The sequence below is a fragment of the Schistocerca gregaria genome, chromosome 3 (assembly GCF_023897955.1).
Source record: "Schistocerca gregaria isolate iqSchGreg1 chromosome 3, iqSchGreg1.2, whole genome shotgun sequence".
Taxonomy (NCBI): Eukaryota; Metazoa; Arthropoda; class Insecta; order Orthoptera; family Acrididae; genus Schistocerca; species Schistocerca gregaria.
The window spans coordinates 226,541,890-226,563,281 of record NC_064922.1 but is presented as its reverse complement, the minus strand read 5'-3'; the positions used below and the strand labels follow the sequence as shown (position 1 = coordinate 226,563,281).

Below are 21,392 nucleotides of genomic sequence, written 5' to 3'. Positions count from 1 at the left end.
CAATGGCCCTAAGATGGATCCTTGTGGGACACCACATGTAATTTCTTCCCATTCTGATGATGACTGATGACTTAATTCACTAGTCCCTTGCACTGACACCCTTCGTTTCCTGTTAGCGAGGTATGACTAACCATTTTGCAGCACTGCCCGTGACACCATAGAATTCTAATCTATTTAAAAGGATGTTGTGGTTCACACAATCAAATGCCTTTGACAAATCACAGAAAATACTTGCTGCTTGTAATTTGTTATTTAATGAATTAAGTACATTTTCACTGTAGGTGTAATTAGCCTTCTCGATATCGGAAACCTTCCGAAATCCAAACTGTGTTCTCGATATGTTATTTGTGGTCAGATGGTTGAGAAGCTGCCTGTACATTACTTTTTCCAAAATTTTTGAGAATGCTGGCAATAGTGAAATCGGTCTGTAGTTTGATGGTGTCTCTTTATCCCCTTTCTTGAATAGAGGCTTAACATCTGAATATTTTAGCCAGTCAGGAAATGTCCTAGTTATAATTGACTGGTTACACAAGTAACTTAGAATTGTACTGAACTCACAAGAACATGTCTTAATTAACTTTGTTGATATTTCATCATACCCACTAGAATGCTTTGTTTTTTAAAGATTTTATTATGGAAGATATTTATTTTGATGGGGTGAGTGACATATTCATGTACCTGAAGCTATTTTTGTAAAGGCTAGTTTCAGATATTCAAGGGCATTATTTACTGATCCTGACAATCCCATCCTCTCAAGTAATGGATATAAAGTACCTGTTAAATAGATTTGCCACACTATGCCCATCGGTTACTAGTGTGTCATCTACCCTTAATGCTATTTGCTCCTGTTCCTTTCTCGTTCTACCAGTCTCCTCTTTCACTATATCCCACATTGTTTTTATTTTGTTCCCCGACATTGCTATCTTCTTCTCAAAGTACATTTGTTTAGATGTCTGAATTACTTTTTTTAAAATATTTTACAGTATTCCTTGTATTTAGCTAAATCATCAGCATTGGAGATATTCTTGGTCGACAGATACATTTTCCTTTTTGTCTTACAGGAAATCTTTATTCCTTGTGCAACCCATGGTTTTATTATAGACTTCTGTTTAATATGAGTAACTTTTAGAGGAAAACAGTTTTCAAACATGGTACGGACATTGTTCATGAATGTGTGATATTTTTCATTCATGTCATGAGCACTATAAACATCTTTCCAGTTCATATCTTCGAGCAGTTTTCTAAAACACTCAATTTTTGGTTGATTGACTAATCTCCTGTACTCAGATTTAGCGGTCTTGATACTCTGCTTAGAATTTACGTCTAAAACAAGGAGCTGCATCTCTTCATCTGATAGTCCATTTATTACAAGTTTTATGATATGAATTTGTTCCTTTGATTTGTCTATAAAAATGTTATCAATGGCTGTCCTTAAGGATTTAGTGACCCTAGTCGGAAAGTTTACAGTGTGAGTTAGATTGAAAGACAACATTACTAACTGCAGTAAATGTTTACTGAAAGATTGCGTTAGAAAATCTGTATTAAAGTTACCAGCAATCAAAATTTTTCTGTTTCTTCCTGTTAAATAACCCAAAGCATTATTTTCTATTTTTGTACATTTAAAGCAAGTTGACAGTGTTTGCACCACTTTGCAATCTTATCACAATCATGCTAAATATCTGTGCAGAATTTCATTAACAGTAACTGCATCATCTGCAGAAAATCTGAGGTTACTATTAATGCTGTCTCTGTAAGGTCATTGAAATACAGCATGAACAACAAGAGTCACTTCACACACCCTGGTTCACACCCAAAGTTAATTCTCCATCTGTTGACTCTTTACAAGATAATGTGCTGTGTCCTCCCTAATAAGAAATTGTCAGCCCAGTCACAAATTTCAGTTCACAAATTTTGATAGTAAGAGTGGGTGCAGTCCTGAGTGAAATGCTTTTTGGAAATGGAGAAATACTGTGTGTACCTACGTGACTACCTAGATCAAAGGCTTTTGGGATACGATACAACAAAAAGTGAGAGTTGGGTTTCATATAATCGATGTTTTTTGAATATATGATGGCTGGCCTTGAGAAGGTTTTTCTGTTCAAGATACCTCATTATGTCTGAGCTTAGAGGATGTCCCGAAATTCAACAAATGGATATCAAATATACTGGACAGTACTTTTGTGGATGATTTCTGTAAATGGGTGTGACCTTTGTTTTCTTCCAACTATTGGACATGGTTTTTGTATGCGAATTGTATGCTAGATAATGGTTAAAAGATGGGCTAACTCTGCTGCAAACTTTGTATACATTGGGCCCTGAAGCTTTGCTAATTTTAGCCTTTTCAACTGCTTCTCAACACCAATGACACTAATAAAGTCATGGGCCGCAACAGAGCAAGCGGCTAGGGCACTTTGGAATTCCCACTCACTGAATGGAGCATTGTACGATTCGAGGTGGTGCATATGGAATGAAAGGCTCTGACGTTCCAAGCACTCTTTCAGGGAGCAGAAGGAGAAGTGTCCCCCATCACGGACACGGCCCTGAGGGCCCACTGGAGGTTTACCAAACGCAGGGACAGCCGTCTCCAACAGAGGCAACGAAGTCGCTATCACAGCATATGATGCAGTCATTGGAACAGGATGAAGGCATTCATATTTCCTCATTGAATCTTGATAGGTGAGTCTGTCCAGGGTTTTGATTTCCATTATTCACTGTTCCTTATGGAGAACAGGGTGGTCAGGTGAGCAGGGGGGTGTGGCGTTTCCCACAGTTGACAAGTGGGAGGAGGCACACACTGAGAGCCCAGGTGCCGAGGACAACTGCAATCCTGGCAGGTGGCGCTGGAGTTCCAGCGAGATGACATGTGGCCAAACTTTCAGCACTTTAAGCATCGCATAGGAGGAGGGATGTGAGGTTTCATTCGCAACAGTAAACCATTACCTTGACCTTTTCAGGTAACGAGTCAACCTCAAAGGCCAAGGTGAAGGCTCCGGTAGCAACCCTGCTATCTCTGATCCTCTATGCATGTGCTGGACAAATTGGACACCCCATAGCTCCAAGTTGGCATGTGGCTCCTCATCACACTGCAAAAGGACGTGACGATGGAAAATCATTCCCTGAACCATGTTAAGGCTTCTATGAAGCGTAATCAAGACAGGGATGTCAGCCAGCTTGTCACAGGTGAGCAGCGCCAACGACTGGGCTGGGGGAGGCCCCCTGACAGTGCCACCACTTCCCCAAACCTACCTTCAAGACGGCCCCAAACCTATCTTCACGATGGTCGACAAAAAACTGGAGCTTCGTTGCCTGGAAGGTCTCTTCGTCAGTCCTGCTGCAAATGAAGTACTGAGGCGAATACGGTTCTCAAGACCTGGTCGCCCAATGGTCCTCCCAAGGTGCAGCCAGGGAGGGGAACAATCGGGAATCATAGGTCACAGCATCAAAATCATTCCTGACACAGTTTGAGACTGCTGGGCCGAGCCAGCACCAGCTTTATTTGATTTAACCCTTTTCTTTGCGGGTCATCCGCCCTGATGCCACCCACTCCAACCAGGGGCTCTCCTCACAGGTGCAACCCAGCCTCAGCAAGGGCCATCTGGCAGGATGGCCATTGCCGGGAGTCCTGGTGCCCCAGAAGGATGGATACCTACTCTTTGGCATATGGGAGAGGTCTCAGGTCTGGCATCAGCAGTACGATTCCTGTGTTGTCAGTGTGCTACCACCAAGAAAGTACATGACAACCCCACCACGACAGACTGTCTGCCACACTGTATTTCGGGTGCTGAAATGGTCCAGCATTGTCGTGGGCATGAAGGATGGTACAGCACAGGACATAAGAAGTAGGCAACCCGTAAGACGTTGGGTGCAAAGCCCACTACATGACAATAAGTAGCATGCAAGATCTTGGTGCACAATGGACAAACAAAGAACAACACATCAGGCATCCTTCCCCAAACGGCATGCACTAGCAACAGAAATTTGGAAAAGATGGAGATCAAACTCTAGGAGGGGGAGGGAGGGGGACACATAAAGGTCGAAACATACGAGACTCCTTTCAGTTGCCTCTTACGACAGGCAGAAATACCGCGGGCCAATTCTAATCCCTGGACCCACAGAGGGGTTGGGAGCATGGAGGGACGAGGTAGAAAGAGGGTAGGGCAGCTGTGTGCAGTCGAGAGATTAGACGGAGGGAGCAGAGAGATGAGGAGAGGGAGCGGGGATAATCTCCCATCTGCACACAGCTGCACTGCTCTCTTTCCACCCCGTCCCTCCGCACTCTCCAACAGTACGTCACTGTCCCTCCACATCTACCCTGCTATCCCTTCCCCACCCCACCCCAGTCTCCTCCTCACACCTATCCAGTTGCCACTCTCACCATGCACCAATGCTGCTGATTGCAGTGTGGCCTCAGTTGCCCAAGACTGCAGTCATTTGTGTGAGAGTTGTGTCTGCATGAGTGCATGAGTGTGTGTGTGTGTGTGTGTGTGTGTGTGTGTGTGTGTGTGTGTGTGTGTGTTGGCCGTCTATTTATGACAAAGGCTTTACTGGCCGAAAGCTAATTTGTGACAGTCTTTTTGTTGTGCCTATCTGTGACTCAGCATCTCCACTATATGGTGAGTAGGACCTTTCCTTTCCACTTTTAACATCTCACCAACAAAATAAGAACTATCATTGTGTCCGAACACGAGAAGAAATGAATGACAAACCCTTTGTAACAACACACCTGGACCACTAGACTGACTGTTACAGTTAGCAATAGCTTTACAGGGGTTCTTGGCAGGTCCTCTCTGTAACTTATCTGCACATCAGCAGCATTTTATCGACTTGTAATCTACCTGACTTTACCTGCATTGCATACGGAAACATACCGTGCTGCTCCACAAAACCCCACAATTCAAATCAGTAATGATCATAACCAACAGGTTATCATCAATCGTCGTCTGACTACAAAAGAGAAATACAGCAGCAAAACAAAGTGCAGCAGCTGACTTACCATGTCTGACAGCATCAACGTTGTTGCACAGAATAAGCTTTGTAAAGTGAATTACGTCACAGTCCAAATCAAACTTTAGTTCACTACTATAAAACTTCACAACCTATGAGCAAGTGACTGCACGCACACTGGCTCTGTTTGTACAAAATGTGAAGCTTATTTACAAGATTTGGACTAGTGATGCACACATCCATCCACCCTGTTCACTGCCAGAACTTCATGGCACCCTGAAACTCCTGAACACTTGGAGCAATGGAGGCTTTCGGACTCAGGAAGTGATTCATCCAAATCCAGAGACACGGAGCTAACCATGGGGAAGGGCACGGGTGGTCAGGAGGGAATGTGGGGAAGAGGAAAAGGAGGGGAGACAGAAGTCAGAGTAGAGAGAAGCAAGGCGGAGACCAACCGGTAAACCCGTCTGTGGACAGGCAATGGCCTGAAACTGCAAAAAGAATAGAACAGGAGGAGTGAGCAGCTGAAGAGCAGATAGTGACGGCAGAGGAGACCAGTAACAGATACCACAATGGTGAACCGGGTCCAAGAGGAGCAACATGGAAAGGGCAGATGGGGGAGAGAATTTAAAACTGTGCAAGAATATCTATGAATAAGTGCACCATACGGCACCCCAGAGATGCTGTTCCATAGAGGCTACCAAGTTGGAGCTAGCACAAATGCAGAAATCATCCACATACAGAGCACGAGTGATCAATGGTCTGGCAGAAGCCACAAGTTCATTAATAACAAAGAGAAAAAGAAGGACACTTAATACAGAGCCCTGTGGAATGCCATTCTCCTGGGTCCAAGGAGAACTGAGAACAGTGCCAACGTGGGCTCTACATGACAGGTGGGAGGAATTGGAACAGGCACATAAAAAAATCAGGAGGCAGCCTCTAAGACCCCACTCATGGAGCGTAAGGAGGATGTGATGGTGCCAAACTGTGTTTTAGTCCCTATGGAGATCGAAGAATAGTGTGAAAGGTGGCAGCACTGAGGAAAGGCCTACCCAACTGCAGTTTCCAATTGAAGCAGATCATCGACTGGAGACCATCCCTCCCGAAAGGAGCGCTGGTAAGGAGATGAAAGGTCCTCAGGTTCAATGACCCAACTGAGCCGATGATCTACCATCTGTTCTAGTAACTTGTAGAGGAAACTGGTCGACTGACTGGGCCGGTAACTATCAAGGAATGACAAATCCTCGGCAGGCTTAAGGACAGGAACCATAAGACTATCTCACCATTGAGAGAGGAAAATGCCCTGGAGCCAACTGCAGCTAAACACCTGGAGGAGATATTATTGTTCTGGAGGACAGATTTTGAATCTATTGGTTATGGATGGAAACAGGGCCAGGAGCTGAATTATGGGAACAGAGGCCCAGAAGAAGCAGCCATTCAGTGAAATGTTCACTGCAGGATTCCACCTAACAAAGAGTACAACCTAAGTGGGAAACATCAGTCTGCTCTTTCCATGGGAGGAAGGTAGCTGGATATAATGGGACTTAACATCTATGGTCATCAGTCCCCTAGAACTTAGAACTACTTAAACCTAACTAACCTAAGGAACAGTAAACTAAAATCAGCAGGGAAACAATGAGACCAAAGAGACAAATAACAAAAAAAGACAATGGTAGGGTGTGGGACAGTGGGCTCAATCTTCCCCAATCCCTGTCCTCCACTTACCTAACCCCTTCCCCTGCTCCCAGTCCACATGGCTTCTATCCCACTAACGCACCTTCTACTCTTTTCCTCATTCTCTATGACCTACCCTTTCAGCCTGCACAAGCAAACTGAAATTTTTTTGTCATGACTCAGTGTAACCTATCTTAGTAAGCCATGGTGACAAAATCATTCATAGACCGCTTTACTATACTCTGAGGAAGGAAATAATCATAGTCTGTATAACATTTTAGGCGTATATGATTATCAAAATGTAAACTGAAACATCAAATAGTAAATGTTTATTTCAGTAATTTTTAATTAAGTTTCCATACATCCGTAATTAAAGTGAACACCATTAAAATTATGCACAATCTCTAATATTTGGTAGCCAAATTCTTAGGACATCTTGTCATGCCCACCCCCTTACAAAACTAATTTTTCTCCACTTGCTTACTGAATGATTAAAGTCTCCTACAATGATGATAGTATGACTAAGGAATTTATTTGTCTGCTCTCTAAGGTTTTGGTTACACCCGGGGGCAAGTTTGGTGACTGATACAACAAACCACTTACAAGTTTATGCTCACCCCTAATGCTGAGTCTTGCCCATGCAATGTCACATGCAGTTTTAATTTGTATCTCTGTGAATCATCTACTCCAAAAAATACATCACTTCCATTAACCCATCCTTTTGACATAGGCTTAAATTTTCCCAAACTCTGGCACTTTGTTGCAAATGCTTCTGGCAGTTTATCTCTAGAATTTTAATCCTCTTACAAATGGAAGTAAGATCTCTGCATCTACACTGATATTTTTGTATCTTGTACAGCCATTGTTATCTAGACAGAAGGAAGAGTTTCTTAATCTAAAAAACTCTGATGTGTGCTCCCACACAGCCAGCCACCTGCACAGCAACATCTGATGTTTAGTGCACACTTAACTCATTTAGGGGGACCCTACAGTTCTTAACCCTATGGCACAAAGCCATAAAATCACAGTCTAGCTTGTCACAGAACCTTTGAAGTCTATGGTTCAATCCTTCCACGCCACACAAAACCATGAGGCCATTATACGTTCTGGGGACAATGCAAATTCAACTTCATTGAAATTCCATGTGCAAGGCTGGTCTTCCAAACCTTCTCTGGCAGTCTCTGGAATGATCCAAGCATCACCTCTGAGCCCAGACGACAGGAGTCATTTGTTCCAAAGTTTGCCACAATCTATTGTTTGTTGCAACCTGTTCCCTCAAAAGCTGCCAGAACAACCTCTAACATGTTGAATTAAGCCCACAGCATACACAATGAGTGCCCTTGGTGTTCCTTCCCTTCCATTTCTGCCATTTCCCTATGAGGTGCCATTATTGCCACACCTTTGAACTACAGATACCCAAAAGGGTACTTGCATCCTCTCAATACTGGACACAGCAGGTTTCCCCAAAGTTGAAATTAATGTCGCTGGCTCGGCTTCAGTTTCAGTGAAAGACAGCACATCGAACTTACTTTTTAGGGGGTCAATAAACACCCAGACTTCTTCCTGATGCCTGCCTCCCTGTATAGTGTGTTTCGCCTTACCACTTGCATGCTACTTCATTCTCCATTAATATTCCCATTAATTTTTCACATTGGAATATAAATTCATTGTTGAAAGTGACTTACTGCATAAGCACTGTGCTGAGTTCAACTCTCAGGAATATTTTTCTTTCCCACTTAACTCTTGTGGACTACAAACGTCCCTCAAACTGCAATGCAGCAGCTTACCCCGGAAAACAGTGTTTTTTCTACCCTCCCGCCCTTCCTTTGTGATCTTCCCCTACCTATCCTCCTCTTCTCCCAAGGAAAAAAAATAATAGTTCTGAAAACTACTTTTACAGTTGCCTGTAGGCAGTATTAAACATTTTGTTTCATGAAGGTAAGTACAGGCCTACAATTCTGCCTTTTAATGTACTGAATATATTCACAGTTATTCATGCCATGGAGCAAAAAAAGGGAACATGAGGAATTTGCTTAAGCCCCTCATTTGCTATACAGAATTCAGTAGTTACCTACTGTTCCTGCCTGAAAAGGATTTGATACATGCAACTTCCGTGCAAGAAAGTTGCGTCACTGTAGTGTTACAGGAAACAACATTTGATATTTGAGATTAAAACTGGACTCCAGCATGCACTGCCTCTCGAGTAGAATTGAAGTACTAAATTAAGTTATGCTAACTTAAAACAAGAAAAACATATATTACCTTGAAAGCACGTGTGAACCTGACAAGCAAGGAGAAGAAGGTGTTTGCATCTGTTGTGCGAGGTGATTCTGCAAAATACTCCACGCATTCTCTAAAAGTTTCTTGAGCACTGCGCGCATCCGCACGCAGCCTGCGCAGTTTCTCTTCTGAATTTGCTAAGAAGTCTCTGAGAATTACACTCTGCTGTTTTCCTCTGACTTCAGCCTCTTTACGAACTATTTCCATTCCTTTCTCCAGTTCTTGGACATCAGTTGCAATGTTTTCAAGAGATACTATTAACAAACAAACAAAAAAAAGAAAACATAAAATAAAAACTACCAGCTAGATTCTAGATTAGTTACATTCAGACAGAATATCCGTAACATCTACATACTGTGCGAATTGTTTGGTCTGCACATTTTGAAAGAAAATTAACCAGTGCCAAGCACAGTTTTAAATCAAAACTATATCTCAGAAAACAAGTCAATAGTGAATCAACAGCATAGTAACAACACTTATCACTCACATAGGGATCTCATGAGGACAAGATTAAAATAATTACAGAAAAAAAACACACACACACACACACACACACACACACACACACACACACAGACACACACACACACACACACACACACACAGCGACCAATACACCGTTTGTAACATTCTTAACAAGCTTTTTATTTCTTAAACTGGTACCATTGTTCCAGACAGATCAATTAAACAAGTCAGTACACTGTTACCCCAACACAAAGGGCTTTCAATTTGAGGAAGTAAAAACATATGAAAAGCAACATAACTGTACAGCTAAACACAAATACTGAAGTGATTGGGATGGTCTTTCCAGCACAGTTACTTAAAAATCTTCACAAAATTTTGTGGTTAAACTAATTACATATCTCACCAATTTTAGTATCACAGAATGTATGTTTTCCAATGCACTGAAAATCACCACTGTCAGACAAATACATAAAAAAATGATCAAAGGAGGAAACATGAAACTACAGACCAATATCAGGGGTTAATACATTTACTAAAAATTTTTTGGTCAGTTAAGCTGGCTCAGCTTACTGCATCTTTTCTTAAAAACAATCTCCTATCAGAAGTGCAACATAGATTTTGAAACAATTGCAGCACAACAACAGCTGTCGCAGAATTTTTGGACAAGTCTGTAGCTATGTAGATGAATATAAGAATACTGCGGACATATTTTTTGATCTCACAAAAGCTTCTGATCTGTTCAACCACACACTTCTCTTGGAGAAACAGAGTATGCAATAAAATGTACACCATCTCTTGAACTCCCTATCTGCGTACCTATGGAGCAGTAAACAGTGCACAAACAAACTATCGAAATGGGGAGAGAAAAATCAACATTACAATCTATGACAAATAATAATGCATGGTGTGCTGCACGGGTTAATACTTGCACCATTTCTTTTTCTCAAGTATGTAAATTATATTGCGCAACCTTTTAACTCCTATATAACTACTATTGCTGATGGAAAAGAGCTATCAGAGTGTGCACTGATGTGAACTTTAACAGTTTACTGGTGCGACAAAAGAGAACTGTCAGGCTGACATGATCTGGGATACAGGGAGACCTGTTGTGATGCTCTTACCAAAAATAAATATTTCACATATCGGTGGCTGAATGTGGTACAACAAATTGGCAGAACCTGTACGAGTACAAACTGATGATTTACTTTAAACAAAATTAATATCTTTTCTTGTAAATAAATGTCTATATTCCTTGAAAGAATTCTAAGCTGTATATATTTTGTATTAATGGTTGTAGATAAATATGTTAACAATTATCAAGGAATTTGATGACATCTGCTTATTCAAAATGACAGTATAAAATTACTGCTTTAATGTAAATGATAAAAACACTTTGCTGCAAACAAATTGAAGTTTATCTGGGAGATGGGTACGGATGCACTGATGAGGTTAAAGGGACCGAACTATGATGTCATTGCTCCCTTAATCCTCTGTGCGTGACGCTGGGAATAGTCCCTAAAGAGGAAAGAGACGAAAGACAAATCCCAATGGACTCTACTGTATCAGAGAATCAAGAAAACAAAGCGACAGAAATCTGAAGGAGAAGTGAGATAGGGATAAAAGGATGAAGATGGGTGAGTTGCTCTGCCCAGAGAGCAGCTGGAGACCCCAAGAAGCTTATGCGACAAGAGACACACCATCTGCATCCGACCAGCATTTCCACACCCATCATTACCACAAGAAAACTAGCTACACATACAAGATGAAATGCAACGGAATGATAATGACAAGTCTTGTCAACCAAGTAAAAGAACAAATAAAATAAAAAGAAACTTCCACATGGGAAAAATATATTAAAAACAAAGATTCCAAGACTTACCAAGCGGGAAAGCGCCAGTAGACAGGCACAATAAAATAACGCACACACGCACACACACGCACACACACACACACACACACACACACACACACACACACAAACACACACACAAACAAACAAAATTACGAGCTTTCGCAACTGGCGGCTGCTTCGTCAGGAAAGAGGGAAGGAAAAGGAAAGATGAAAGGATGTGGGTTTTAAGGGAGAGGGTAAGGAGTCATTCCAATCCCGGGAGCGGAACGACTTACCTTAGGGGGGAAAAAAAGAAAGGATAGGTGTATACTCGCTCGCGTGTGGGCGCGTGTTTGTGCGCATGCCCATACACCTATCCTTTTTTCTCCCCTAAGGTAAGTCTGTTTGACTCTTCCCAAGTAAAAAGCTGAATTTTACTGCCACACGCTGTTGAAGCCATTGCAAAAATGTCTATAATAGAAAACAGTTGCTACTATAAACTTTGCCAAAACTTTTCCTAATCAATGGCACTTGAATTTCTGACTGGAATGCTCACTCTGTGTGATTCTAGCAGCAAAAAAACAGTGCTACAAAAGCTTTCCCAAAAAATTAATCCTCTTAGAGTTGTATCGTACAAAATAGCAGGGAATCAGACATGTATGCAACGTATGAGGCGGTGCCCAAAAGAAACTGAATTAATTTTTTGGGAAAGCTTTTGTAGCACTGTTCTTTGCTGCTAGAATCGCACAGAGTGAGCATTACCGTCAGAAATTCAAGTGCCATTGATTAGGAAAAGTTTTGGCAAAGTTTATAGTAGCAACTGTTTTCTGTTGTAGACATTTTTGCAATGGCTTGAACAGCAAGTGGCAGTAAAATTCAGCTTTTTACTTGGAAAGAGTCAAACAGAAGTTCTCAGAATGTTAAGAACGGTGTATGAAGAAGATCTACAGGGAAAATTCAAGTGCTGTGTGGTTTCCCCATTTACAAAATGTTGAAATGTCAACTGATGATGACCCTTACTCTGGTTTCCTTCCACAACCCAAACACATGAAAATGTTGAAAATATTCCTGCAGTCACCAATGAAGAATGAGAACAGACCACCAAAAAAACAGTGGAGCTGTTGGGAGTGACTCAGTTCAGTGCAGCAAAGTATATCACGTGAAATCAAACATTAAATCAATGCTTTTTTTTTTTCTTTCTTCAATTTAAGAAAAATCGTCCATTCAGACTTAGTTCCAAGGGTTTAGACAGTTAACCAGGCTTCCTACTTGGAAGTTCAATTGCACAACAGTGTGTGGCGGAAGAGGCCTGATTTGTGGCAGTCTAGTGACTGTTTTTCCATCACGGCACTGCTGCTGCTCACACAATCCTGGCTGTACAACAATTCTTGACCAAAAATGGCACGACTCTTGTTCCTCGCTGGCTGCACTCACCCGCTACCTACTCCCCCCCCCCTCACAAAGTGGACATGAAAGGAAAGTGTTTTGCAGATGTTGCCGAGATGAAGAAAAAGCATCACAAATGATGAATTTAAAGAATGTTTTGAAACATGGAATAAAATATTAGACAAATTTATTAGTACAAGTGGAGAGTACTTTTAAGGGGATTGAAGACTTGTGCTTAAACTGTGAATAAATAAGTTAAAAAAATAAGTATCGTTTCTTTCGGGTACCCCTACTGCATGACACACACTTAAGTTAAATCACGAGTAAAAAGCTAGTTATGTGAAAAAGTAGCGGTCACATCAAGTGATACGAAGCACTATACACCAGAGACAAAGCTCTTTTGAAACACAGTTTGTGTTCGGTAATACTGACACTGCTGATGGGCATGTGCTACATAATAGTCCAGCAATAAATATATCTCTTACTCACTCACTCACTCACTCACTCACTCACTCACTCACTCATTTTACTTAATAACTAAAATATAAAAATTCAGCAAAATGTTTACTGTAACAACATACCAACTGCAGCCTTGTCAATATGCAACAGCTCAGAGTCAAATCCCAACAGTTCAGGCATGCGGTGCCTAATTGTGTCGGCTATATAATGAAGGAGGCACATGCGTTTGTCTGTTGATTTTGTATCTAATAACGTGTCGAGACTTTGGAGTTTGAAACCATAAGCTGGTCCTCGCCGACTGCTGTTGAGATAATTACCAAATGCCAACACAACCTCAAGCACCCTCTTCAGTTTCCGTGAGCTTTTAACAGAACTTGATGCAGATATAACGGCATGTATTTGCTGAAAGCAGACCACAGAAAAGTACATTATGACACAGGAGCGTGTGATTGTAAACTGCCAGAATGGCAACAATTACAGAAACACAGAGTCTGGAACTTCAAGAATGTTCCATTATTATAAGGAACAGGCATTCAATATATTTATATTGCAATAAAGATAAATGATATCTTAAAATCTTCAATTTTTTTTATTTTTTATTTTTTTTTTTTTTTACATATAAGAATAATAGCTTACATCATCATTTAAGTATGAAATGTGCCCAAATATTCATCTGTTAGTGGGAAAGAGACAGGAATTAAAAAGATTTTAAAGCCATCAATTGTGCGACTTTTGATGGTGTTTAATTCTGGACAACTATTTTATTCTGTCATTGATAATGAGAAAGAATAACTAACCATAAAACACAGCAATTTCACATTTTAGAATAACTTACTGGTGTTATGAGGTGTATGTTGTCGAAGAAATTTCCTATGTAGCTCATAATGGCTAATTTAGCAGATATCCTTTCAACCTTTCCAAGTTGCAGCAGAAATTTGTCTTCCTCTGTCAACAAATTTACATTTTTCTTCGAGCCCACATATTCTCTGTAGGCCTTCGTCTGTGAGATCAACAACAAAATATTAGCAAAATATCATCAGTAAATACTGCATTAAGTACATGTGCGCACACACAAAAACACACACACACAAAAACACACACACACAAAAACACACACACACAAAAACACACACACACAAAAACACACACACACAAAAACACACACACACAAAAACACACACACACAAAAACACACACACACAAAAACACACACACACAAAAACACACACACACAAAAACACACACACACAAAAACACACACACACAAACACACACACAAAAACACACACACAAAAACACACACACAAAAACACACACACACACACACACACACACACACACACACACACACACAAAAACACACACACACAAAAACACACACAAACACACACACACACACATAAAAACACACACACACACATAAAAACACACACACACACACATAAAAACACACACACACACATAAAAACACACACACACACACATAAAAACACACACACACACACATAAAAACACACACAAACACATAAAAACACACACAAACACATAAAAACACACACAAACACATAAAAACACACACAAACACATAAAAACACACACAAACACATAAAAACACACACAAACACATAAAAACACACACAAACACATAAAAACACACACAAACACATAAAAACACACACACAACCAGAATTAGAATATTATTTTTTAGTAACTTTCACCTTTTTAATAAAAAACATTTACTGTGGAAATGTTAAGTTAGTAAAGTTAGACAACTCAGTGCATACATAGAACACTTAGTGCACACAGAATTCACCAATGTTGACTAATTCTGTAATACTCAGACAACTGAATGTACATTAGCCTATTCAAATCATTTAAGTGAAAACTATTTTTATAGTAACTTTCCTGCCAGCAGAGGCAAATTTAATGTTAAAACATAGTAAGGAAACCATGTTATTGAGTGAATCACATCAGAAGGTAGTCCAGTTTTGATGTGTTCTGCACACATCTCCTCTGCTAACATTAAGAAATATTTTCATGTACACTTAACACCAACTTCAATAAAATATTTCCTTCTTGAGCAGTACTGTTATAACATGTTATTGGCCTTGACGTAAGAGTGTTGTTTCAAAAGTAATGTTCCCAACTCTGTACCCTTACCATGCATGATGCAACGCAAAATCTGGCAACACCATGTTTGCCGGATCCCCCACCACCGATTCCAACAACGAACGTGGCTCTGCAATGGTCAGTACCGGCCTGACAGCTATAAGCAATGGAGCCCATCATCGCCGTCACTGCCAGGTGTGAAATTCGTGTGGTCATCTGCTTTTTACACGCAAGAAAGTTACCACCTGTAGAAATTCATCGGCAATTGAATGAAGTGTATGAGGAAATGTGTGTAAGCATTCAATACATCCACAAATGGTGTGGTGTAAGGAGTTTGCCAACGAACATATAGACGTTCACAATGAATGACGAAGCGGGAGGCCATCGATCTCTGACAAAGTTGTGGCAAAAGTTGAGCAAATCCTGTTCGAAGATCAGCGAATCACCATCTGGCAACTGGCTGCTCAAATTCCTGAGGCTCCTGAAGCTTCAATCAACAGGATATTGAATGAAAAGCTAGGCTACCACAAGGTGTGTGGGCACTGGGTGCCGCACATGCTTTCAGAAGTCCACAAACAGCAGCATGTCGACTGCGCTCCGATGTTCTGGAGTGAATGTGATGATAATAAGGAAGACTTCCTTGATCCCATTGTTATGGGGGATGAATCATGGTGCCATTACATTACTCCGGAGACAAAAACAACAATCGCATGTTGTGTACTGCTCATTGATTTTATGCCTAAAGGAACCACCATAAACCCGACACGTTATTGCGAGACCTTGAAAAAGCTCAGAAGGGCAATCCAAAATCACCGTAAGGGAAAACTCAGCAAAGGCGTAAGGTTGCACCACGACAATGCCCGTCCACATGTGTCGCAACAAACAAAGGAGTTAATCGACAAATTTGGTTGGGATGTCATTGACCACCCCCCTTACAGTCCCGATTTGGCACCCAGTGATTTCCATCTGTTTCTAAAATTGAAGGAGCACCTAGGCGGTCTACGATTCCAGACGGATGAGGAGTTGCAAGAAGAAGTTTCCAAGTTTCTAAACGGGTTGGCGGCGGACATCTTTGAGGTGGGAATGCAAAAGTGGATTACTCTAGAGAAAAAATGCATAGAAAAAATGGGGACAATGTGGAAAAATAGTTTAAAGAGCAACATTCCCAATGGTGTTATCATTTTTCCGAATACAAAATTCCTTGTCTCTAAAAAAAAATGTGGGAACCTTATTTTTGAAACAACCCTCACAACTGCATGGTCTGATCACAGATTTTCCCAGAGGCATTTAATTAGTCATTTTTCCTGCTCTTCTTGTATCAACAGAACATGAAGAAACATTAATATGTTGTACAATGGGAATTACACTTTGATATTCACTACACAGTGATTTGCAGAGGATAGGTGTAGATGCAAATGCTTACAAATACCAGGTAGCTATTGATGGAATATCTAGTCAGATAATGTCTGCCAACAATCAGAAAAGCAGTACTAATACTTTACCTCTTGGTCCGTAGGCACCATCCTCTGCAAAATCTCCACATTTTCCAATGATAACTGCTTCAAATCCAGAGCATTAACAGCTGCTATTACTTTTTCCACTGGCATTTCCATCTTTCTTCTTGATATTGCTGAAAATAGTAAAAACCATTACTATCTTTCAGCATGACAAATGCTTTTAAAAATGGGGGAGGGGGGCGACTACATTTAAAGTAAATACTAAGTACTAAGACTTAAATAGCAAAGGACAGTAGGAGGCGGCCCACAGCACATGAACATCCACCACACAACCCCACACACCCACCTCCACCCCACCCCCACACACCCAGAGGATGAGTATAGTCATCTCCCATCTATGAAAGATTAAATATCAAAACGGATTAAGTAGAGTTGCTCTTCTCTTCATTCACCGGAGATTTCCAGCTGACTGCTTTCCGAAAGTGTCACTACACAAATACTGTTAAAGTAAAGTGCTAATAACTACTATTAGCATAATGATGAGAAATATTTGGCTGAAATCAAATACTGAAAATTACGTTTTTATAAAGTAAATAGTAGACCATGTGTTAATTTATTGAAAATACATATGACTAGTATTGGAAGAGAAAATGCCCATGTTAAGTGCAACATTGAAGCAATTATTCACTCTCACCTACTTTGAACTCCAAAAAATGATTGTCAAAATTTCCCATGGTCCAAATGTCACCTTATGAAGAGAGCTAACTGACAAAACTGTAGGACTGTCCCATCTGGATTGGATGAAATTCAATGAAAACAGTTTTGGAAAAGCTACTTTTTCATCACAACAAGCAAATTTTCTAAATCAAGGTAACCATTTTTTACTAACAGATGTTAAATATATCACTTGGTATTGACTCCTCAATCACATGATGCTGGTGAATGCTGTCTTCACTTGTTGAACTCATTTACACCCATTAAATGACACTTTGATCATTAAAATCCTTTAATGGAAAATGCTGGGAAGGAATGAAAAGAAGCTTATAGCCAAGGAGCGTGTATCCGGAAAACAGCAGGTAGAGGATAGGATGTAAGAACTACTTTTAACTAACTAACAGCCAATAACAGAAGATTGGTTACATCAGCAATGCAGTACTTATCACTCCTCTCTGATATATAATATTCAGAGCCAAAGTATTTCAATTCCTTTAAAATTTGGTAGATCTATGAACATTAAATCTTTCCAGCTGCTTCCTTTTGAAGTTTATCTCTATGTTTTGGAAGAACCATATTTTGGGTCAAAATACTAATGTTCCAAAATACTAAAACTGTACTTACCAATATTACGCAACCTGGTATGTTCCAAGAGTGACACATTCTCTGCACGTTTGAATCTCTTGCTAGGGAAATTCGTCAGTCCATCAACATCCGAATCTCCATTTGTAAGTGCTCCTCCCATGCCAATCTTAAATCTCTCCTCAAAGTCAGCAAAATCAATCACACTATGAAGTCTGTCATCGTCCAGTTCATTGAAAATGGTACCTCTAACCTAGAAAAAGCAAGAAAGTGCTAACCATGGAAGGTAACAATCCTGCTGCTCGGAGATTTCCAGCCACCAACATCATCAATCAAATAAATGTTATTCACAAATACTGCAAAATGGCAGAGCATCTAGCATGCCATTCTGGTACGAAATGAAATGCAGTTTAACTAACAGCAAATACATTTTCCTCAAATGTGAATGTAATGCTGCTGCACAGCACTATTTTGATTGGCATGAACCACATTTTGGAGGCAAAGAGCTTAACAACTGCTAACATGACATCTGGGAAGTATACTATAATGAGAAAGTAATATATAATTTCGCGAATTCCGTTCCAGTGAAACTAAACATTAAAAAAATATCTTATCAGCATTTTATATGACCTTGCCAAGGCCTTAGATTGTGTAAATCATCAGTTTCTGTTAAGGTATTAAAATGGCATGGAATTAAAGACAATCCCCTTGCTTGGCTGGAGCCATATTTTAACAACAGAATACAGAAGAAAGCATTACCAAATGATACCACAGGTGTAAGATTAACAGTGCCCTGCAAGGTTTGGTAATTAGCTTTGCTTCTGTTATTTACGTGCACAAATGATATATCTAGGATTTTCTCATGATGTTAGCTGGTGACATACCTACACTGATAAGAGTCTCAAACACAACCAGACTAGTCAGGAGAAATATAAAAAAATTCTTACCATTGTTTCAGAGCTAACAGCTTCACCCTTAATATCAGAAAGACTCATGGCATGGAGTTCCAAACAAATAATATTGATTTACAGTTATCAGAAACATATATCGATCGATACATACTGTATAGGATAATGCTCCATATGAGAAGGAATCCATATGGACAATAAACTGAGATGAAACCATCATGTAGTTAAGCTAACCAAATTGCTTAGTTTTGTCTGCTTTGCTCTTAAGACCTCTCTCAAGTTTGTGATCTGCCAGATGGGATTTCTACAATACTTTCACTCAGTACTATGGATAATACCAGTGGAGTATTTGTAGTTAAGAAACTCAAACCCAGTGGAACTGAAGGCGTGTGTGTGATTGTGTGGGAGAACTCAGTATCAAGAATAGGTATACAATATTATAACTGAATCTTTGTACTGACCATCAGAGTTGCTCCCAAACGTAACTGAAAAGTTGCTGGCTTGTGTGATCCTCACTCACACTGAAAAATCCAGGATGGAATGTAAAACCAGCCATCCCCTTCTTCACATTTATCCACCCTCAGTCCTGCTACCCACGAATACACAGGGTGGTCCATCTGAAGTTTCGGATGAGATTATCTTGAAAACTATAGATCGGGTAAAAATAGTGGGTAAGACAAGTTCCTAATCTCAAAGGAGGACATCAAATACTCAAGTATATATACTTGAATATTTCTGGTATCTCAACTGTAGATTTTTCAGTGCTCATTTAACTTTAGGACTCTGTATCTCAGAATGAACAAAAATGGACTTTTACCACTATTGAAATAAGCCCTTCAAATGACACTATACATGACCCCCCCACACCCCCACCCCCTTGAGTGGGGCAACTTATAAATCTTAAATAGAAACCCCCATTGTTTATTGCAGATTCAGATTCTCCATTAAGAAGTAATGAAGTTTTGTCTGTAACATTTTTTTAATCCATTGACAGAGGCACTGAAATCGAGAAAAAATTGGGGAAGAATGATCCGAAAAGGACACATCAAATTGATACAAAATGTGCACAAATTCTTTCAGCATGCCAAATTAAACTTTTTTTAAGGTACGTTATGTTGCACCCATGAAGCTACATTCAAAAACAATGGAGCATTAAATCATCATGATTGTCATTATTGGACCCCTATCGATCCACACTGGCACAGACTCGTTGACAAACAACGCAACAACACAAATGGTTGTTAATGGTCTGGTGTGGAATTTTAAACCGTTACTTGATAGGACCATATTTTTTTGACCAAAATGTTACTGGAGAATGTTTCTTACAACTTCTTTGCAATGATTTGTTGGAGCTAATGGAACATGTTGGGTTAGAAACTAGGCAACCAATGCGGTTCCAACAGGACAGAGCAGCTCCCCATTATGCTAAATGTGCGAAACGTTTCAAATTTACAGTACCCTGGTCGGAGGATAGGATGTGACGGACCAATTCAGTGGCCTCCACGTTCACCAGACCTAACATCTCCTGATTTTTTCCTTGTGAGGTTATTGTTTATGAAGACAGCCCACGACCCGAAACAATATGTAGCAGCTCATTTGAAGGATGTGCTCCTCGGAACTGTGGACAACTTTTGACGACAATTGACTTCATGCTCTGAAGCAAATGGGGATAATTCTGAACAACTGTTACATCGCTAATTTCATTAATTAAGCACCCCAAATTGTGAGGCAAGGGGACTCAACTGATGGAGCACCCGATGGGAACATAATTCTACTATGTCCATATCATCGTTCCTGGGTAACACTACAAGTAGGATAGAGTACATTTTGTACAAAAATAGCTTAATTTGGTGTAACGAAAGAACTGGTGCACATTTTTTATCGATTTGTTGTGTCTTTCTCGGATAATTCTAAATGAATCAGAGTTCTTCCCCAATTTTACTCATGTTTCGACCTACTCCCAAATTCAATCATGCAGGACTTGTTGAAGACCTTCTTTCCTTCTCCCGGTCCCTACAATGGAAATACCTTTTTGCCACCAACGCTACCAATCAGACTCAATCAAAGACCAATACTGAACCTTGTCTAACTCACTTCATTCCTCCATCCAACCGTGATCCACCCCTACTGCCACTAAACCACCCCCTGTTAACTTTCCAGAACTTCTTAACCTCAAACCTTGCCTCACAATCATACCCCAAATGCCTCAACAAGCAAACTAACCTTACATCTGCAGAAAGAACCACAGTCCACCACCTAAAAACTCATCCCAACGTTATAATCCTACCTGCGAATAAAGGCTGCACCACTGTTGTTTTGAACCACAAGGATTACATGGCAGAAGGACTCCGCCAGCTTTCAGATACTTCCACCTACAAAAGTTGCCACAGTGACCCCATTCCACTAATCCAGCAGGATCTCCGGTCACTCGTCAAATCCCATCCCAGAACCTCTCCTCAGAGTGCTACTCTCTACTCATCCCTAACATTCCCCGCAATTCCCACCTTCTACATGCTTACTAAAGTCCATAAACCTAACCACCCAGGATGCCCCATTGTGGCTTGTTACTGCACCCCACTGAGA

General features: G+C 40.4%; 1 protein-coding gene across 13 annotated transcripts in view; it reads right to left on the bottom strand.

The window, feature by feature from the left end:
• The window catches only part of LOC126354835 (formin-like protein), a 406,363-nt gene that overhangs the window by 16,373 nt on the left and 368,598 nt on the right, over window positions 1-21,392 (bottom strand). For all 13 annotated transcript variants that reach the window (XM_050004794.1, XM_050004791.1, XM_050004789.1 and 10 more), the window contains 5 exons: window positions 17,944-18,154; window positions 16,651-16,778; window positions 13,875-14,039; window positions 13,162-13,441; window positions 8,881-9,152 (listed from right to left, as the gene is read on the bottom strand). In XM_050004794.1, coding sequence (XP_049860751.1) covers window positions 8,881-9,152; window positions 13,162-13,441; window positions 13,875-14,039; window positions 16,651-16,778; window positions 17,944-18,154 — 1,056 coding nt within the window. The remainder of the gene's footprint in view (window positions 1-8,880; window positions 9,153-13,161; window positions 13,442-13,874; window positions 14,040-16,650; window positions 16,779-17,943; window positions 18,155-21,392) is intronic.